At 36.2% G+C, this 19,307-nt stretch overlaps 1 protein-coding gene across 5 annotated transcripts in view; it reads left to right on the top strand.

Moving 5' to 3' along the window:
- Positions 1-18,974, top strand: part of LOC139967867 (zinc metalloproteinase-disintegrin-like ohanin) — a 54,183-nt gene extending 35,209 nt beyond the window's left edge. For 2 of the 5 annotated variants that reach the window (XM_071972014.1, XM_071972016.1), the window contains exons 11-22: positions 916-1,055; positions 1,791-1,962; positions 2,608-2,778; positions 3,510-3,633; positions 4,604-4,709; positions 5,278-5,461; positions 5,860-5,937; positions 6,660-6,774; positions 7,538-7,682; positions 8,805-8,876; positions 9,513-9,530; positions 13,396-18,974. In XM_071972014.1, the coding sequence (XP_071828115.1) occupies positions 916-1,055; positions 1,791-1,962; positions 2,608-2,778; positions 3,510-3,633; positions 4,604-4,709; positions 5,278-5,461; positions 5,860-5,937; positions 6,660-6,774; positions 7,538-7,682; positions 8,805-8,876; positions 9,513-9,530; positions 13,396-13,852 (1,782 nt within the window). In that variant the 3' untranslated portion in view covers positions 13,853-18,974. The remainder of the gene's footprint in view (positions 1-915; positions 1,056-1,790; positions 1,963-2,607; positions 2,779-3,509; positions 3,634-4,603; positions 4,710-5,277; positions 5,462-5,859; positions 5,938-6,659; positions 6,775-7,537; positions 7,683-8,804; positions 8,877-9,512; positions 9,531-13,395) is intronic. The other 3 variants (XM_071972015.1, XM_071972017.1, XM_071972018.1) reach the window with 3 other exon arrangements.
- The last annotated feature ends 333 nt before the right edge of the window (positions 18,975-19,307 follow it).

Here is a 19,307-nt window from a genome sequence, read left to right as displayed (position 1 = left end):
AGTATTAGGAGATATATTTTTTTAAATTGCATTATTTTTTTTTGCAGTGTATGAGTCTCATAATGGTAGTTATTCTTGAGATGAGGGGGGGGGGGTGTAGGGGAGGAGGCACATATGATGGTTTGGGAGACTTGGATGGTGGGTATCTCTTATGACAGTAGTATCATACAGACAGATGGGTTTCAGGGTCTGCTACCTCTGATGAAAGTCCAAAAACTGGGTGGGCCAAATGACAGTTGTGTTAACAGCATAACTAACCGTTATTGTTCACTTATGTAGTAAATCTGCTTGTGATGAACAACGGCTCAATCAAATATGATAAGTTTTAATCTAGTCAGCGATATTTTTGTCATATGTACCTCCATGTAATACATGCTGGAAGCCTGGAGCAAGCCTACTGTTAAATTGACATCACCGGGCCACTAGAAATGGCATTGATTTCCAGGACATCATTAAATACTCTTACAATGTAACATACAAAATGAACCATCCAAGGTGACAATAATTGGTTTTACCTCCTAGCCATGCAGTCATACATTGGACCCCCAAAAAATTGACAGCATCATGAGATGATTTTATACCATAATATAAGGCTAGTTATTCAGTAGCGGTTTGGGAAATTTGTTCATTTACAAGGACTATTGTTTGTAATGATTTGAGGACTTGCTTGATTTAAATTAAATATGCTCTTTTTGTTCGTTTTTTCAGGTTTCATGCATAACGAGATATAGATTTTTTTTTATAAATTCAAAATGGTATTTTTGCAGTTTGACTTCATCGCAGTATGTTTACAGTACACTGTAATTGTCACTTTTAATATAGTTTTTTATTCATTGAAACAAAGTTTTTTTGCACTTGGTAAGGATGATGGATTAAATTGTCTCAATTCATGGTCTTTTTTGGATATTTTATCAGGATCATGGCGACCATCCTGGCGACGTAGCCAGCACAATCTGCCACGAGATGGGACATAACCTCGGCTTGGGTCATGACTCGGAAACTTGCAAATGTGATGGTCCTCCGAGAATTGGCTGTATTATGACAGCTTCTAGCGGGTATGATAGTCTTCCATTTTTGTACCTAACAGATTCATTTCATGGTAATGTGATAGGCGGCTGAGGCTAGGCCATAAATCTCTAACGGGTCAGGAATGCAACTGGCATTTGCTCTGGGCCTTGAAACAGAAAGTGATTAAAGTGAACAAGAGGAAAACAGCACCTTTGGCAACGACAATCTAGCAGTTCCCTTGGGGTCCCACATCCAGTGACGCATCGGTTCCAAGTGGGTGTGCGAGTGGGAAAATCTGCCTTTGGTAGGGGGTGACCTGTTAGTAGTGGAATAGATAATGAGCAGGTCAGAGAAGATAGCTAAGCTGATTTGGTGAAGATTATCCTTTGGTTTCAGCTGATGACTATGTTGCACAAAAACATTGGCTGACTGAGGGGTTTGAAAAGAAAGTGTCACAACCAGAAGACTTCTTCAAAACTCAAACCCTCTGCTACATAACTATTCGTCATAATAATCAACCGAGGATAGATATGTCGTAGTGGTTACTCATTAAAACAGCATGCATATTCAAATTTACATATTGAACATTCATATTATGGTAGACATTTTGGACCAGAGTATTATCAGAGTTAGGTTTAATTGTAAGGATGTATCCCATGAACAAAGGAACATACTTCCTTCGCAATAGATATATCTTTCACAATGAAGAAGATTTCCTATGGATATTAGTCGTAATGAGGATGAAGATAATTTGGTTGTAATTTTTCTTTTCTTTCTTCCAGATCAAATCCACCCACAAACTGGTCCTCATGTTCTCAGGAGAAATATGCAAGCAATCTGGAGTCTGGATTGGGTGCTTGTATGTTTAACTACCCTAAAGTAATATTTGATGGACCCATCTGCCAAAATGGTTTCATTGAGGAGGGAGAAGAATGCGACTGCGGGTCACCTGAGGTTGGTAAAGAGAGGGCGCCAAACTGGTGCTCATCACCTGCATGTCTCCTCTCTACTACTTCACACTTATCTGTTTGTTTTTCAGCATAACTTGGAGACTTGTTATCACAAACTAGTATCTCCTATTTGTAAAATAGATTTCAAAAGTTAGACATGTAAATGTTAAATAGATAAACAATATTGCATGAGATGTCAACAATTGTTGTTCTTGTTTGCTAATTAGTAACATAATCAAAAGTTTCATGCAGCACGGAACACAATTCTGAGGAGCAAATAAAAAGTGTCATTCCTCCTAAGAGTGACTTGGAAGGGAAAGATGTAGAATTTTGCCTGGGACCCATTGATGAGTACCAGAAATTAAAATAGCCACTCATCCTGTTGCCACTGCCATGGGTGCATGCACCTTAGGCTAAGAAATGCTGATCTTGGTGGCCAGATCCAGACACCTTTAATGCCGTCGGAAAGCCCGAGAGTGCCAAAGTGGGCCTCTGGAGCCTGCCAAATTTCATCAAAAACTTTCTCACCCAAGCTGAAACCTTGCATGAATGTAGTCTTTCCTCTTAGCTACATTTCTTTTTTCCTTCACCTGTGCCCTGTTGCTCCTTTGCATCACCACTGTCTTTTGTTGTTTCCCTCTCCTGACAGGATTGTGACAATCCCTGCTGTTATGCAGAAACATGCACACTCCACGTAAACGCTACTTGCGCCATCGGCGAATGTTGCCAAGACTGTCAGCTGAAAGATGCTGGGAATCTCTGTCGTGGTATGGTCAATGAGTGTGATCTACCGGAGTATTGTACTGGAATTCATGAAGAGGTTAGGTCAACACTCTTTCCTTGAATTAGATGATCATTTTTGTCTCTTTTCCAAAAAAATTTCATTTTCTGTATGGTGGAGGGAGAGGGGCCGGTTTTAATATCTCAATGTGTGAAGTTAAAAGTTATTATTATTTTTGAAACTTTGCCTACCACGGAAAATGTATGGGAAATTGTTGCCTATGCTCTACAAACTAGACATTGCTCTCTTCTCATTGGCTCCAGAGGTTGATATCCCTGAATATATCTAATTCATGATGGAATTGAACCATAATTGAGATGTAGTATTAAAAGGGGCACTTTGACATATCTGTGGCATTGCACAAGATAATCGTGAAGGTTTATTTTGAAGTATGCTTGAAGTGTTCGCAGCTAGCTAAGAAAAAAAACTAAAATAGAAAAAACCCATCAACGTAGTAGGATGCATGGTTTACCTGCGTAGAGATGGAATGGGAAACATGACATTGAAACAGTTTCACTCAACTCAATTTTCTGTTGCTGATTTTCTTATACAATCAAGTAAATATCTTTGATATTAGATATTTGGCCTTTAAAGGAGAAGACTTGCCAAAGATGTTTTTCGAATTGACTTCTTAAGATACGTATTTACATTAGTCTGTGTTATGCTTGAAATAAATATCTATCTTTTTTCTCTTTGGCAAAAATGGAAGTATGCTATCATGAAACCAAGTTTTAATGGATATTCTTTGCTGTTCGTATTTTCCTTGGCAGTGTCCACCAAATGTTTATCGTCAGAATGGTGTGGGGTGTACTCAACACCATACAGATGTCGCATCCTGTTATAATGGTAGATGTGTCTCGTATGATGACCAGTGTAAAAGAATATGGGGTGATGGTAAGCATTAGCTCTTTGTCCCGTTTCAATCAGTTGTTTTTACAATGAAACAAGGAAAACAAAGTTAATGTTAATCATTTTTGGGTTTTCTCTTCTAATTATTGTTTTCTACGGTGCCTAGAGACAGCTCTTATTAAGGTGTTATTATTAGGTAATTTTGTGCAGGCAGAATGGGGGGCAATGTTGCTTTTTCCACTTTTTTTTGATTCCTTGGCAAAGGCAAAAGGAATCTTTGCAATGTTGATTGCGTATGGCATGATGTGTGCTTGCCTAGCGGCGCCAACTTGGGTAGCTTGTATGGAGTTCAAGCTTAGCATGTAAATTCCTCTGAGTAAGTTCTTGGCTGCTATTGTTATTGAGTGAGGTCAAAGTTCGTTTGAGGTCACCAGTGGCCAAAACAAGAATACTTCATAAACAAGCTTAATGAACATCTGTAGCATAGGTAAGTGTCATAGTTGGTTGATTTGTCCTTCTTAATGAGCACTGTGCATCAGCTGTTTTATTAGTGGTCAAAGGTCATATGAAGTCAGTGAAAACCTTGCACACAAGCTGACTCAATAGTTCCAGCTTAGATGAATCATATATTTGGTATGTAGGTGCCCCTCAGTAAGTTCTTGGCTGGTTAAATTGCTCTAGAAGGTCAAAGGTAATTTGGGATCAGTAAATGTCTGAAATCCTCGTAAACATGAAACTCCAAAAGTACAGCTGCAATGAACCTCAAACTCAGATTGTTTATCCATCCACCTTAGTGAGTACATCAACTGTAATGTTTTTGAAGAGGTCAACGTTCAATGTAGGTCAAATATTTATAAACATAGTAACTCTGAAAGTAAAGCTTGGATGAACCTCATAGTTGATATGATGGTGTCCGGCTGTGACTTGGTTGTTGTAATGTTGCGTTTTGCAAACATAGATTGAATTGATTTGTACTTATGTTTGTGTTATGATCCTTAATTTTTTTCTTTTCCAGATGCGAAGAAGAGCCATGATATCTGTTGGAAATACAATGAACAAGGGAATGGATTTGGAAACTGCGGAACAGGCCCAAATAATGAACTAGTCAAGTGTTCAAAAAAGTAAGGTTTCTTCTTTGCTTGGTCCATAATAGTAGCTCTGGCTTATAAATTGAAAGATAATAGACAATCAAAGAAGTCAAAAGTTACTGAATTTTAAAGCATCGTTTTCTCATTCAATCTCAAATCTAGGAATGCCTGCTTGTTTTAACTCTTGTTATTTATTTGTTAAAATTAGATATGATCCTATTCATTGACAAACTGATTGAGACACAGGGTAATGTAGAGATTGGGAGTGTCTTGATCAGGGGTATGTACAAGCTAAATAAATATACATTAAAGCAAAACAAGACAGAGAGATAGGTGACAGTAATCTCATTTAGGCCAGTTTTGGTCATTTGGGAGAGGCTGTCGACTTACCTACCTGCCCCTTTTTGCTTGAGAGAAATATGTTTCATCCATTGGTTTTGAATATGGAACTAGCTGTTGGAATAAATATGGTAGCAATGATATGCAACTAAGTACGGTGCGGTATGGTACGAAGATTCCTCATGTTTCTAAGTCTGGATGTTACTAACAGAATTCATTTGCTTCTGGTATCAATCTTTAAACATCTTGTTCCTCTTTTCAGAAACAAATACTGTGGCAAGCTCTACTGTGAGGGTGGGGCAAACTTTCCTATCCTTGGTAGTCTAGCCTCAGCTCAGAGAGCTGTGCTACAGGGACACGAATGCAAAGCTGCGTCTGTAGATCAAGGAAACGATGTCCCAGATCCTGGTTATGTTGTCACTGGTTCATTATGTGATGAAGGTATGGTAAGTGATAGGAATTTTCAAATCCACACCATGAGGGAGAATACAATTACCGTAAAGTGTTACTGGATGGTATGGAAAAGGTGCAGATTTACAAACGAGACAAGGAGTACCTCTGCATGGTTTAAATATTATAAATCACAGTGCTAAACGTTAGCCATTGTTAAGAAAGAATTATGTGTACAACTATAGTATTGTCCTTACATTAAAAGTCAGTAGGATTGCATCCCCCCCCCCTCCCAAGCCAAAAAATAATACTAAAAAAATGTATTTTACTGTCACTCTAAAAGTAGAAAGCCACACTGAGATATTTAACGATATATCAAATCTCCAAGCACAAATCCAGCATAAAGAATTTAAGTGATAACTTAGTTTCATAATTTTTCCCTTCTTCTTTACAGATTTGTTATAATTATGCTTGTGTAAACTTCACCATGGCTAATATTGTCCCGTGCAAATATAACTGTCATGACGAGGGGGTGAGTGTAACTTTATCTTTCTTTCTGGGTGGCGGTTGATAAGACTGGACATCTCATTTTACACTGACTCAAATCATCATTCCCAGAAATGTTTACAAGTTTTGATAACACTTGTAAATAAACAAAGCATGTTAAAGTTTTGGGAGAAATGGGAGAAATATCATCTTTAGATATTCATAAGTTAACCTGATCATCAAAGTTGATTTGTTTGACAGGTTATTCCAAACATTTTAAATTTCAATACATCATTTATGGCACCCAAGGACATCAGGGCAGCTCCATCATTAAATGTTTTTAAGGCACTCCTTAAAACTAAACTTTTTCGAAAGTATTATTCTGTTTAAACCTCCAGTCATATTGTTTGTGTTACCATCTTGCCATCTTTTGATTGTTTTATATTAAAATTTATTTTCTATTTATGTTTTGATAGTCTTATTGTTACTAATTTTCGTGTGTAATAGTTTAGTATTTTAGTTTTATTGTATGCTGTCATATTTTATTGCTTTCGTCTTTAATTTCTGAATTTTATTGTTTTTAATATTTATTGTTAAATTATTTATTTCTGTAATTCTTAGGATGAAAAAAAAAAATTAGACTAATATTTTCAAGCTGTAATATTTTTAAGTTGTATTATTTTATGCAATTCTGTGAAGTGCTTTGAGATCATTCTTTTGATGTAAAGCACTATATAAGAATAATTTATTATGATTATTATTATTTAGATCTGTAACTCCAATAACAACTGCCATTGCAATGATGCATGGAATCCACCTTTCTGTGAATATCCAGGCTCGGGTGGCAGCATAGACAGTGGGCCAGCCAACAAAGATGGCTCTGGTAAGTATCTCCCTGTAGATAATGGACAGAGAGTTGTGCATATAACATTATAGCTTCCTTCCAGCCTGCAAAGATTTAAGTGTCAAATGCAAAGTTAGTTTGTTTGTCAGATATAAAATACTTTCGAAAGAAACATTGAGATCTGGATGAGGCCGGTTTTGGTCATCATGTCACAATTAATTAAGTAATAATATTGATGACAGTAGTTAGTTAAGTATAAGAGTATACATGTATCTATATATATATATATATATATATATATACATATATAGATGAAAATCGTAATGAGTTGGAAAATCCAGAACAGTGATAAAACTCCCAGCCTCCACTGGGATTCGAACCCGGGCCTCCTGCTTGTACGCGGACACCCTAAGCAACTAGGCCATGGATGCTGATTGTATGTCCAGAGGTTCTACCAACTAGGCCATGGACACTGATTGTATGTCCAGAGGTTCTAAACCGGTAAGGAAGGTCGTAATTCCACTGTAGGCGGTTGTCACCTGTATCAAACAATACTAGTTAATGTTTTGCCTTATTCTAGAGATCAAACATGATGCTAACCCGAAAATCATTTGTTATTCCTAAAGCCGGATCTCTAAAGAGATACTTTGAACAGACTATATATATATATATATATATATATACATATTACTGAGTAGGAAAGGGTACAAAAGTATGTATCATTTATTGTAACATATTTTCTTTAGACTATTCTCTTACCCTTTTCCCCCTTTGTTTCTCTCCTGCTCTGACTCCGCTACAGGTAATGGGAAGCCAAGGTCTAACGGTTTAGTGATGATTTTTCTGTTAGTCATTCTCATCCCGTTGTTTGTGATAGGCGTCATCATCGCCATCTGGAAAAGAGATTACATCATAGAGAAAGCAATGAAAGCCAGAAGTCAGTTCAGGTATGTCGGTGAAATGTATGTTGATACTATACAACATTGTGAATTGATGCTTGAAAATTTATCATCTTCTATAATGAAGATACACAAGCACAAATTAATATTGACTGTTTGTTACACTGGTTTCACATGAGAAAGTTTGATTCTTCAAGAAATATATATCAATATCATTTGAAATACCATTTGAATGAACCACAAACCTAGTCTGTAGGCCTTAACAATTTACTCTCACAGGGAATGTTCGAGTTGTAATTAGACATTCTCTTAATTATGTCATTTCTACCATATTCTAATGTATTTATACTACCAACGGCTTTTTCAGTCTGTTTTGGTACATTTGTATTTTCCTTCTTTGTTCATCCCTGTCAGCACTAAATCCCTTTCTTGACTTAGAGACCTAAACCATATGTTAGTTACATCTTAATAGTACTAATTTTGTACAGTTTATAACATTTCCATTCATCCTGTCAATTTACCTTCCTTTGAAGGATAATTTTTTTGTCCTGTTATAGGTATCAGCATTTTGTGTTTACCTTATCAAGCACAGCAGTCTAGCAATGATTTATATTTGGTTACTTTGACAATAAATTGGTGTCATATTTCATCATGACTTGTGATGTGGTGGGTTGGAAACACTGTCACACTCAACAACTAGTAATGCAATCAGCAGATTGTGGTCAAATATTCTTTGATCCATTACCTACTTCATCCCTTCTTTTGAGCAAACAATACAAATGTAAGACTAAAGATGTGAAGTATACTAGTGTGTTTGTCACTTACACATCCAGTTAACTTTGTTACTCTCTTCTACTTTGAAATTTGCCTGTGACTTCTCCAATCATAAGATTAGGAATGGCTCAACAAAGGCAGAGAAAAGGACCAAAAAAAAAACCCTGCCTTTTTTTTTAGGTATGTCACTCCCCTACCCCCATCTGTTACCCTATGCATCAGAGAATTGAACTAAAAGATGGAATTTGAACAAAATGGTGCAAACAAAAAGAGAGGAATCTATAGAGTATTAAAAATGTTGTTGTGGTAAATGAGTTTGTAGCCTTGTAGAACTGCTAAATGTTGGTTGGCCCCTCTCTTCAACGATGTCTTGTTTTTGTGTTGCTCTTCGTAAAGGAAGCCTGACAGGGCTGCAAAGGGCAGATATGCCCAAGTCACCAAGCCTGCTTCCTCAGGATATATTTATCGGCAAGTATCCCACCATGCATCTGGTGTTGTGGCATCCTCAATCATCTTGTTTAATATCCCTCTGATATAAAGTGAACGCTTCTTGCTCGTGCTGTCTTTTGATTTAGCTTTGACCGTTCAAACTTCCAAAATATTCTTAACTTATTAAGATATATTTTGAAGCCTTGTCTACACCTCAAGCAACTCAGAATGGTTCGAGTAGCCCATGTCGGGTGACATGAGAGTTTCTCTTCTATGGGCCAGAACCAGATTTCTTCAGAAAAATCTGAAAATTTCTGTAACAAATATGATGGGAGAAAATAAAATATATTATTGAAAATAATTCATTTTTATGAATTAAGGAATGTAGCATTTATATTTAATGCATGTGCATATATAAAGCATAATCAAAGATTAACGTGCAAGCAAGCTGACATTATATCCATACCTCAACCCTTCTTCTCATGTTATCCTTGTATCTCATTTCCTAAACAGTCATGAGTTTTTCACATTTTTTTCCTCTCCGGTGTATCTTTGACTTCTGAGCCACAATTACTATTGTCTGTATTCACTTTTTGTTTTGTTTCTTGGTATTTTTTTTTTTTTTTAACTTTCAACAATCACTTTTTGTAAGTATCATATTTTTTCATTTCATAGCCCAAAATTACTGGAAAGGTTGGTGATTCTTTTCTCTGATTTTCCTCTCATGCTGTTTTATGCTGATCTGTAGATACATACAAAGTATGATATGTGCACACTTAACCAGCTCCAGACATTTCCCATACCCCTTTGCTTGCTTCTTATGTAAAGGCAATTGTTTGTTTCTTATAACCCAAGAACAAAGATCAAATTAAAAATGTTTGAAACATTTCAACAACAAATATTACAAAGTGGCTGCCTTTAAAACTGATCAAATTGATGTTATCCACATGGATTTTGTGGGGGGAGGGGGAGCTGGGGCAGGAGGGGGGGGGTTAGTGGTGATAATGAGTGGGGATAAATAACTGACGATTCAAAGAGTTGGTTAGTGATGTGTAAGTGTGTTGCACAATACTTTGTACTTGTATGTCCAATTGAATTTGTAGATGCCACCAGTAGTGCATAGAAACTACTAATATGGTGTGAGATTCTGCACTTTCTCTTTAATAACAATTCACCTCTGAGCCCCATGTAGTTGACCCACCTGTAGTTGAAAGATGTATCACTTGCATCAAAACACCTGATGTTTAAACATGAATGATCACCCAAGTAATGATGTAACTTACCAGAAAGCCTCCACTTGGAGTCGATGATGGTAGATTTGGGATATTTGATTACGAGTTTATCAATCAACTCTAGTTTTACTTTCTGAATAGTTTTGCATCGATAAATGAGTTTAAACCACCAATAAAGCTTAATGAGCCCCTTTAGCTTATCTACCATAGTGCCAAGTCACTAACACTGTGGTGGGTCTCAATCTTCATATTAAAGCTTCTAACTTTGACAGTATTTTGATGGCAACGTTGTGTCATGCATTCTGCTACACAATGAGGAATTAATTAACTGGTGGAAGAGGTGTGTTAAGATTACTTTGACCGAGATGGCAGACTAACATTAACTGTTTACAGGAAAAGGTTGCTCTAATACAAAAGACAAATAATAACAACATATCTCTGCTTTGTGGTATGGTGAAATGGTGTGAAACAGCTCCTGCTATGACTGTGTATATAGTTAATGGTCAGTGTGGATGGGGGAGGGGAGGGGGAGGGAAGGAAGGGGGAAGGGAGGGTAGGAAGGAAGGAGGGCAAGAGATGGGAAATGACCATGGATTTATTTGAATATCTAAGTGATACAATCGCTGTTCATAATAAAGGAAGCGGTTAATGAATGGTAAGATCTGGGTGGATAGCTTAAATATGGCTGTGTGTTTGGATAGTCTTTTTTGATGTAGATAATATGACTGTGTTGCAGTATGATATACTTCATCGATGTAGATATTATCCTATTTTTGTAGTGAAGCTCTCTGGTGTAAGAAGCAACATCAACAAAGATATGTTGTGATTTGTTGACTTGCATTACAAAGAGGAACAGGCGAACTTGAAGAGGCCTCCTTGAATGGAACATCATGTATTAATTAGTTCATTCCATTATATAAGTACTTAAGACTGCCATTCACCGTTCAATAACTGTGATGTATTACATATCTCTGTTTTCCTTTAACAAACCGTCCTTATTCGTCTTACAAAACCAATGCATTACAAATAACATCCTATGTAGATACACAGAGCTTTTGACGTGGCACCCTCTGATACTCTTTGTGCATGACCTAGCATCTTCCAATTTCGATTTGTTCTAAATAATACATGCAAAGCATGTGACATAACTTTGAAGAAATCGTCAGTGTATTTGACCTTATGTCTCGCACAATTCATTAAATGTTACTATCTATGACATAGATGTTTGTTTATAGTATATATTTGACATTAACATAGTTAGTGCTTTTTTAACATACTATTATATCATATAGTTGTGCCCATTAATATGACACTCTATAATATGTAGTGCTCTTGACAAACTGTAGTATTAAATGAAGTATTTAGTTATTGCTGTATTTCACAACAGCCATTGGGCAAAGTGGATTGCTTTAATAGATAGATTTGAGTCAGTGCATGAAATTTCTGATATTAGAAAAGATGATATGTGAAACTAACCAGTCTTGGTAATTTGAAACAATATATCTGATTTTGTTCGAGCCTGTTTATTATGTCAAGCATGTCAAAGAATGTTATTGTTTGCAGTGTGCAATATGCATTTTTTTTATTAACAACCCCCTCGACTCCAGATTTCACTTTGTTCCCCTTCTGGCTGTCTTTGCCCCCCCCCCCTTCTTTTCACCCATTTGCCTTCTACAAAGGACATTCAATAGTTGTTTTTATGTCTCCAAACTTTGGGAGACCCATCTCAAAACTAGTAGAGGGAACATCCCCTAAAATTCTCTGCTTGGGAATTCTTAAAGGATGCTAAATATGACATCAGGGCAGACATTGTGTAGGTTGCCCTCTAATATTTTGTGCTCTAACTGAAACTCTGTGTGATGGACACTAGCATTTACTTACAAGTATGACCGTATATGTCCGGTTTTAGCAGTACCTCTCATTGGCATGAATAGAAGATAAATATGAGAAATAAGGCCTTGAGTACTCAGAGTAAGTAAAAGCCCAAGAAAATCTACCCCTAACCCTATTCCATTGTGCCACCCTTTACCCATCTTATATACTTTGTTTTTATTCTATTTTTTCCTTTGATACAAGCTTTTATGTCTAGGTCTTGGCTTTTTAGTTATTTTGGTTCGATCTGTCATTAAATAGGTTTGAAAAGCATGGTCTTGTTTATATGTAAATGACAATTTGATGTTATTGGTGTTTCATTTGAATAGATAGTCATGCTACAGAACCAACTTGACAAAAATGGACTATATTTGACAAAAGTTATAAAACAAATTTCCTTTTTTATTTAAATACAGTGTTATATGAAATAACCTTCAAAACCGGGTTGAAATTCTTACTATCAGTCAATCTTCCAATCAAATTCAATCCATGATGATTTAAAAATGGAACCAATGTGGGAGGCATCCAGCAATCGTTTTATACCTTTTACCTTTTGCAGCATTCTTTATATCTCTGTAGCATTTTTTATACCTTCTTTATACCTTTGTAGCATGATGCACCATCCATTTCTAGATTGTAAGAGTAAAAATATGATTTAGTATTGATTTAGAATTTGAGTAATTGTTAAAGGACGAAAAGTCTCAGTTTTAAATACTATGTATAACTACAGAGAGTGATTAGTCCTCGGTCTGTATGATGAAAGGTAAAGCCTCCATGTTTGTTGAAAACTATCATGACGATAAGGTGTTGTTTGGATTTAAATGTAGTTTGCATTTTGCAAGAAGTCATGTCTGATTGTTTACATGAGATATGACCTTTTTTTGGGTGACATTTATCCTTTTCCACAATGTTACCCTATACATTGTGCTTCCCCTGATCCAAATAACTTTTTACTGTGTTGGTTTGTATGTCACTAATTTACACAATGAGAAAAAACATTTTATATTCGGACAGTATCGAAAGAGTGCAAAATTTGTTGGTAACATTAGGAATTGAATTTGTGACCTCATGAAAGTCATTACAAGTAGAGCTGCATTTTATTTATTCAGAATGTCAGTAAGATTGTGCAGGAATTTTTACTTTCAGAAGTCAGGATTTAAAACACATTTATAGAATTTATGATTGATTATTTTTCATGAATTCTTTGAAAACTTTTCAATGGTTGATTTTATCATAAAAAAATCCTCAAAATTCTGACCGGGAAATTTGCAAACAACCTTGAAAGAAGAAAGTAATTGTAATGACTGCAGTGTGATTGATAATCCTGTGCCAGCCGACCGGGCTATCCAGCCCTGTTATGGCTGTGAATATTAATGATTTGAAAAGCATAATGCATCTTATGTATTAACATGAATTAATTATAACATATTTCATTTGTTTTTCCCCCATAACAGACCAAGAAAACCCCCACCACCACGACCTACTGCTACAGGAGCATCACAACCCAAGAAGACGTTTGGTGGTAGCGGTGTCTCTAATGGTCATCAGCAGCATGGATGGCCCGACGAAACTAATCCTCCCACCAGACAGGTGCCGAGTCGTCCCGCAGCCAATTATAACAAACCAGATAACAGTGATATACAACCGTCAGTGTCCATAGTTCAACCTTGGAACAGTCAGCCATTGAAACCTGTTAACAGACCACCACCAAAGCCCACACCACCTTCGAGACCATCCCCTGTGACCACACAGAGGGCAGCCCTTAAGCCAGCAGGGCCTAAACCAACCATACCGAAACGACCCATCAGCTCAACTGGATTGCATAATAGCAACTGGAATAATTCAACCCCACCAAAGGATGAGAGCGCCAAACCAGTTCGTGCTGCTCCACCTCCTCCAACAAAGAAGTAGAATAGTCTCAGTTAGATGTTGCGGTACTTTTACTTACGGTATCTTGCTCTGCCGCCTTTCATTTTACAACCTCCTGTGCCATCTGCATCTTTCTTGCTGCCTACGAAATTTGAGCAGCAGCAGCAGGTTAAAATTTATTGGGAATCTTAAACTTAGTCATGTTTACAAAAGCAACAAAATTCTCTCTATTGTTTGGTGCTTGTGAATAGTTTGAAATAGAAACCAAGTGCCATTTTGATAGCAGTACATGTAAATATTTAGTGCTTAAGGACCATATAGTCAAATTTTACATCTGGGGCTGGTACCTTGATGATGTCTGTGTGTGATCTGGTATTGTATAAAGTAATGGTGTTCTTTCCCAATCTTTTACTCACTTCACATGACAATAGTAGAACTAGCACAATCTTCCTAGAGAATCAACCTTTGTTGAAACAAAAGTTATTTTGAACTTGGTTCGTGTTACCTGCCTACCGAAGTCAACAGGCATGCTTACCTGGTATTAGTACATGAATACACAGTGACAGTTTACTCTAATAATATACATTAGTATTAGGTAAAGTTAAAATGAATGGAATTAATTTGAAATCTATTTAAAATTGCCAAAATGTATAGTTTGTTAGGGTTTTAATGTTCTTCATGGCAAGGCTGTACTTAAGTTAGAAGTATAACTCTCAGAATAAAATGTGATCCAAGACATTGGAAGAGTGGTGATAGTTTATAGGTGTTTCAAATGTGTGGACCCAAACAACGTGATAGTCAAAAGAGCGATTGATTAAGCTTCACTTTATGGGATAATTTCACAGCAATTCTAGTTGAATGTGGCTGGTTATCAGTGGAGAGAGGTCACTCTCAGGTCACAATAAAATATAACTCATCAGATTGTGCAAGAAACTGCAAGTAGTAGAAGTTTTGTTTCAATGCGATTTGCAGCAAAGTAACTCCGTGGTATTAATACAACTGTTTTTGACAGAGTGGAAGTGTTAAGCAGTTACTTTCTACCATTTGTTCGATTCTCACATAAATAGTTCCATATTTGCTTTTTTGGAGCTTCAAGTCAATGGTTGCTTTTAAGGCAAGCAGAATTAAATCTTTGAAAACCTTTCTTTTTAGTTTGCAATATGTTCAGTAATGTTCAGTAATATGCTTTTGGTTTCAGCATGAAATTTTGGTGTACAGGACTACATGGTGTGCAGAAAAAAACACATAATTGGTCAGACCTTAATTGATATTGTCGTTATGAAATTAAGATTGATTGTATTTTTAAGAACCTAATTGGTAATTCCTGAACCATGTCAGGGTAATATTTCATTGCTCAATTTACCCATAGGTGTACATCCATGCTCCAGGTTTAAGAATCTGTTTAAGATGTCATTTCCCAAGTCAGAAATTACTGCACAATATCTTAAACTGCTCCGTACTCTCAATATTAGAGACCTCAGGGATTTTATCTGACAGAACACTTGACCCATTTAAGCCATTACAATTGCCATTATAAGTGCTTGGTATTCCAAAAGGACATTCAGTGACAGATATTGTCCAAATATTTGCCCAGATATGATGCTGATGGACTGTCACTTGAAGTCTAAACCATTCCTGATGAATGGCTTTTCTGTGTCAGTATTTGACTTTTTGACTCTTTTAAGTAGCTGAGAGGGTTTTCCACACTCCACCATAAATGACTGTGATCTGTCATCAATGTTCAGAAGGTGATACATTTGCAATTTATTAAGTTACCTTGTATGATTATTCTGGTACTTGACTTCAGGACAGATTTTCCTCAGTTGCTCTGTAATTCCATCTACAGTATAAACTGTATAAACCATATAAAGTATAGACCAGAAACCATATAAAGTATATACAGTATCAACTTCTAAGGCAAGCAATCACTATGCCTGTTAGCTTTATGTTTGTAGAAACCACCTCTTTACCTTACCTGTTTAATATAAACCACCTATGTCTGAGTTTTGCAGGGTATATCTATGCAGCATATCGTTACCTTAATCCTCAATTGATGTCTATAAAGCCGGTCATATGCACACACATGCAGAGGAAATAATCAAATGAGTGCTATACCTATGTCAAAGACTGTGCCCCTTATTTATCATCATCAAATATGCCACTTTTCCAAGTTTCGTCGAAAATGCGATGTTGTTTGTCATCTACCAAGTAAACTTTCGATTCTTTTTCCATGTCACAACTCGTTGCGATTATCAAGACATTCGGAAATCTATCTTTCAAACAAACCAAACCAGCATAAAGAAAAATTAAGAGACACAAACATCACAGAATACATAAGTCTCCTTTAACCAGTTGTTTGAACCCAATGAGATTCACATGCTATGGTTCTATCATATAGTTCTCCACTGATCACTACGAAGAAGCAGTGGAATTAAGCTAAATACCAGACCTGCAAAACCTCACACAATCACTGATCATTTAGTCACACAACTAACAGTTACCTTGTGCTCTGAATGTATGACTCATATTGTGGAAAATTGCGCACATCGCATTGTAGAATTCAAAATGTTTCTAAACTGTCATAACAAACAGAAATTACGATATCCAAAAAGAAAGAAAAGAAAAGAAATATTTCAATGAAAAAAATTGAAAATGTGAAGGAAAAAAAAATGCATGAAAAGATAGCAAAGAGAGTCTCAACAATTTATTCTCAACATGTGTCATCTGAAAGAGACATCCACCAGGTATAGCCTACTGATAAAGACGCTTTGGTCTAGCCTACAGTAGTAGTGACAGTGCTACTGGTACTACTATTTGTATAACGCTGCCAATGTTTGTTGTTCTGTAAGCCTAACATTATGGCCTAACGTTATAACGTGAAACTTAGGCACAAATTTTTATCCAAGCATCATCCAGTTAACCAAAGTTTCTCAAAGGGTAGAGCTAGGATACCCTTGGCTTAGACGACTTAAGGTCTTAGCCCCCTCCCCAGTACGAAAAAGGTTGTTGCTTACTTCTTGGATGGTGTACGCCAAGTTGACGCCTCCCCTGCCCAATGTTCAGATTTTGTTCTCCCCAGAACGAAAAAGGTTGTTGCTTACTTCTTGGATGGTGTACGTCAAGTGCTCGTCACCTCGTGGCATTTCTGATTTATAAATGCAGAGGAGTTGGTCTAATCATCAGTTGGTCTTGGCATGATGGAATAATGCAGTTGTGTAAAAAAATGCAAAGTCTAAACAGGGTACTTTTTCTTGTTTTTCACTGAAGATTGTGTTTCATTGTTAATCTTGAAACCTTTATGTGATCTGTTTGTTTGGAAGCTACTGGTTTGGCATAGGTCACTGAGCAAAGGTCATCGAAGTATGAAAGGTGATTAAGAAATAGTGAGAATAGACAGCTTCATCCATGTATCATTTAAATTAAATAATCAGCAAGTGTTCTTTCTCTATTGTGGGAACAGTTATAAGATTGGTGAAATTATTAGTTTTTAATTCACCCCTGAGAAGTTCACAACTGCAACAGTTCTTGACATGTATGCGTAAAATGCAAGCATTTAGAAGTTTTCGGAGCCTCTGACAGTAGTTTGTGAGACATTTGTGAAACGAGAATTACAAAAACAAGGAGATTCTACAGCAATTTGGCTTGTAAAAGCTGCTATATGATAGATAACCCAAATCATGTTTTTGTTTTTATTTCTTGGTGGTGTTATTTGTTTTTAATGTGTACTCCCAAAGTTTATACAAGCCATTCTATTAGATTGTGTATGATATTTCAAGTACTAATGAGTTTTATATTTTACTTCATTCTGCATGACACTGTACATCTTTTGTACATAAAGTTCTTTCATTTGTCAAATATGTGTTATATTATTAAAGATGCATTTAAGTTGTTATTCATGTAAGATTTAAAGATTGATAGGAATGGCATGTAGCCAAGAATTCTGGGTCAGAGGGGCACCAACAATTTAAGGTGGGACACAATACCCATGTCCTATAAATTGTGACATTTTTTGTATTATGGTGGTCAGGGGGGTAGGAGCCGTGGGGCACGTGCCTTCCCCCCTCCCCACACTTTTTTCCAAAATAGCAAATGAGCCCTCCTGGCAAATAAAATGTGCCAATTTGATGAAGAACTGTCTTTTGGATATCTTAAGCCTTTGTTAATTTAAAATTTTATTTTAATTATTCACGTACATCATAGCATACTAACACATCATATATATTTAAGTGATATGGCCGTTGTGTATCGGTTTATAGCATAACGAGTAGAAGTTGTGGAATGTGAAAGTGCCCCTCTGATGTTGTGCCCCCCCCCCACTTTTTGGAAGCTTCCAACCCCCTGATGGTAGTTATATAGTAGTACCAGTATGGTGTACTTTTTTTGTCCATTTGAATATCTCTGAAAATTCCAGGTACACATTGTCAATTTGCAAAATGAAGTCCCCAATCCTGTTTCCTCTTTCTTAGCTCAATTTGATCGTTAACCCTGATGGTAAAAAAGAAAAACCTTTTGCGGTTTGCTTCTTGCAGTTTAAATTTTTACTAATGTTTACTAATTTAAGATTATCATTAAATGCTAAAAGTTTCAACACCTTTTCATCTACTGGGCTCATGCTATAAACCTTTGTCGGAATTTGACAGTATGGTTGAAAATAATTTTGTTCAGTTAAAGAACTAAATGTTATTAACCACTTGTATAAAGTGGTATATTAGGGATGATTATATTCCAATAATGTATTAAATTTTCCTCTGCGGAATTTAAGATTATGCTTTGAAATGTTTTGAATGGATCATAGGGAGCACATATTTCTGAAATTGGTTATAAGATGAGATTATGGTGACACAGTCTTTGTTTTTTTAAAGATTATTGCTCAATGATGGTCGAATCTGCCATCTTAAAGGGTTCTTATTGCTCTGCCAATTAATTTTTGTAAATCAATCTGTCATATGATTTAAAGCTTTTATATTGTACCAAAGTAATTATATTTAGGTATACGTGGTAGGTTAAGGAGCATTTACAAAAAAAATCAACACAACTGAATCTATGTTAAATAGCAACATCGTGGCCAAATTGTTAGATGATTTGTTAATTATGCCAGTTTCCGATCAATTTATATATTGTAAAGTCATTGATAAAATATGTCAGTACTGTGATACATAATTTATTTATTATTTATTTCTGTTTTCTTAATTGTTTTATTTCTCAGAAATTAGTTTAATTGTGGTACTGGGTGGCTTGGTAGCTAAGGTAAATGTTTATTTGTTATACCACAACCCCTTATACAAAACCAACTTTAATCTTAACTGAAATTATCAAGTTTGAACTGAAACCAATTAGAATTATATTACAGACAACATCAAATACTACAGTATGTTGATGTTTGACTGTCTTTTCGGCCCGATGGCCCTCCAGTGCACTAACCCTCTTCTCAATTTTAACCTTGAGGGTGCAGTTGGACTGGTTTGGTACTTGAACAATAACAGCGAGAGTCTCTTAA

This window comes from Apostichopus japonicus, chromosome 5 (assembly GCF_037975245.1).
Source record: "Apostichopus japonicus isolate 1M-3 chromosome 5, ASM3797524v1, whole genome shotgun sequence".
In the NCBI taxonomy this organism is placed as follows: Eukaryota; Metazoa; Echinodermata; class Holothuroidea; order Aspidochirotida; family Stichopodidae; genus Apostichopus; species Apostichopus japonicus.
This window is presented reverse-complemented; position numbering and strand designations above follow the sequence as displayed.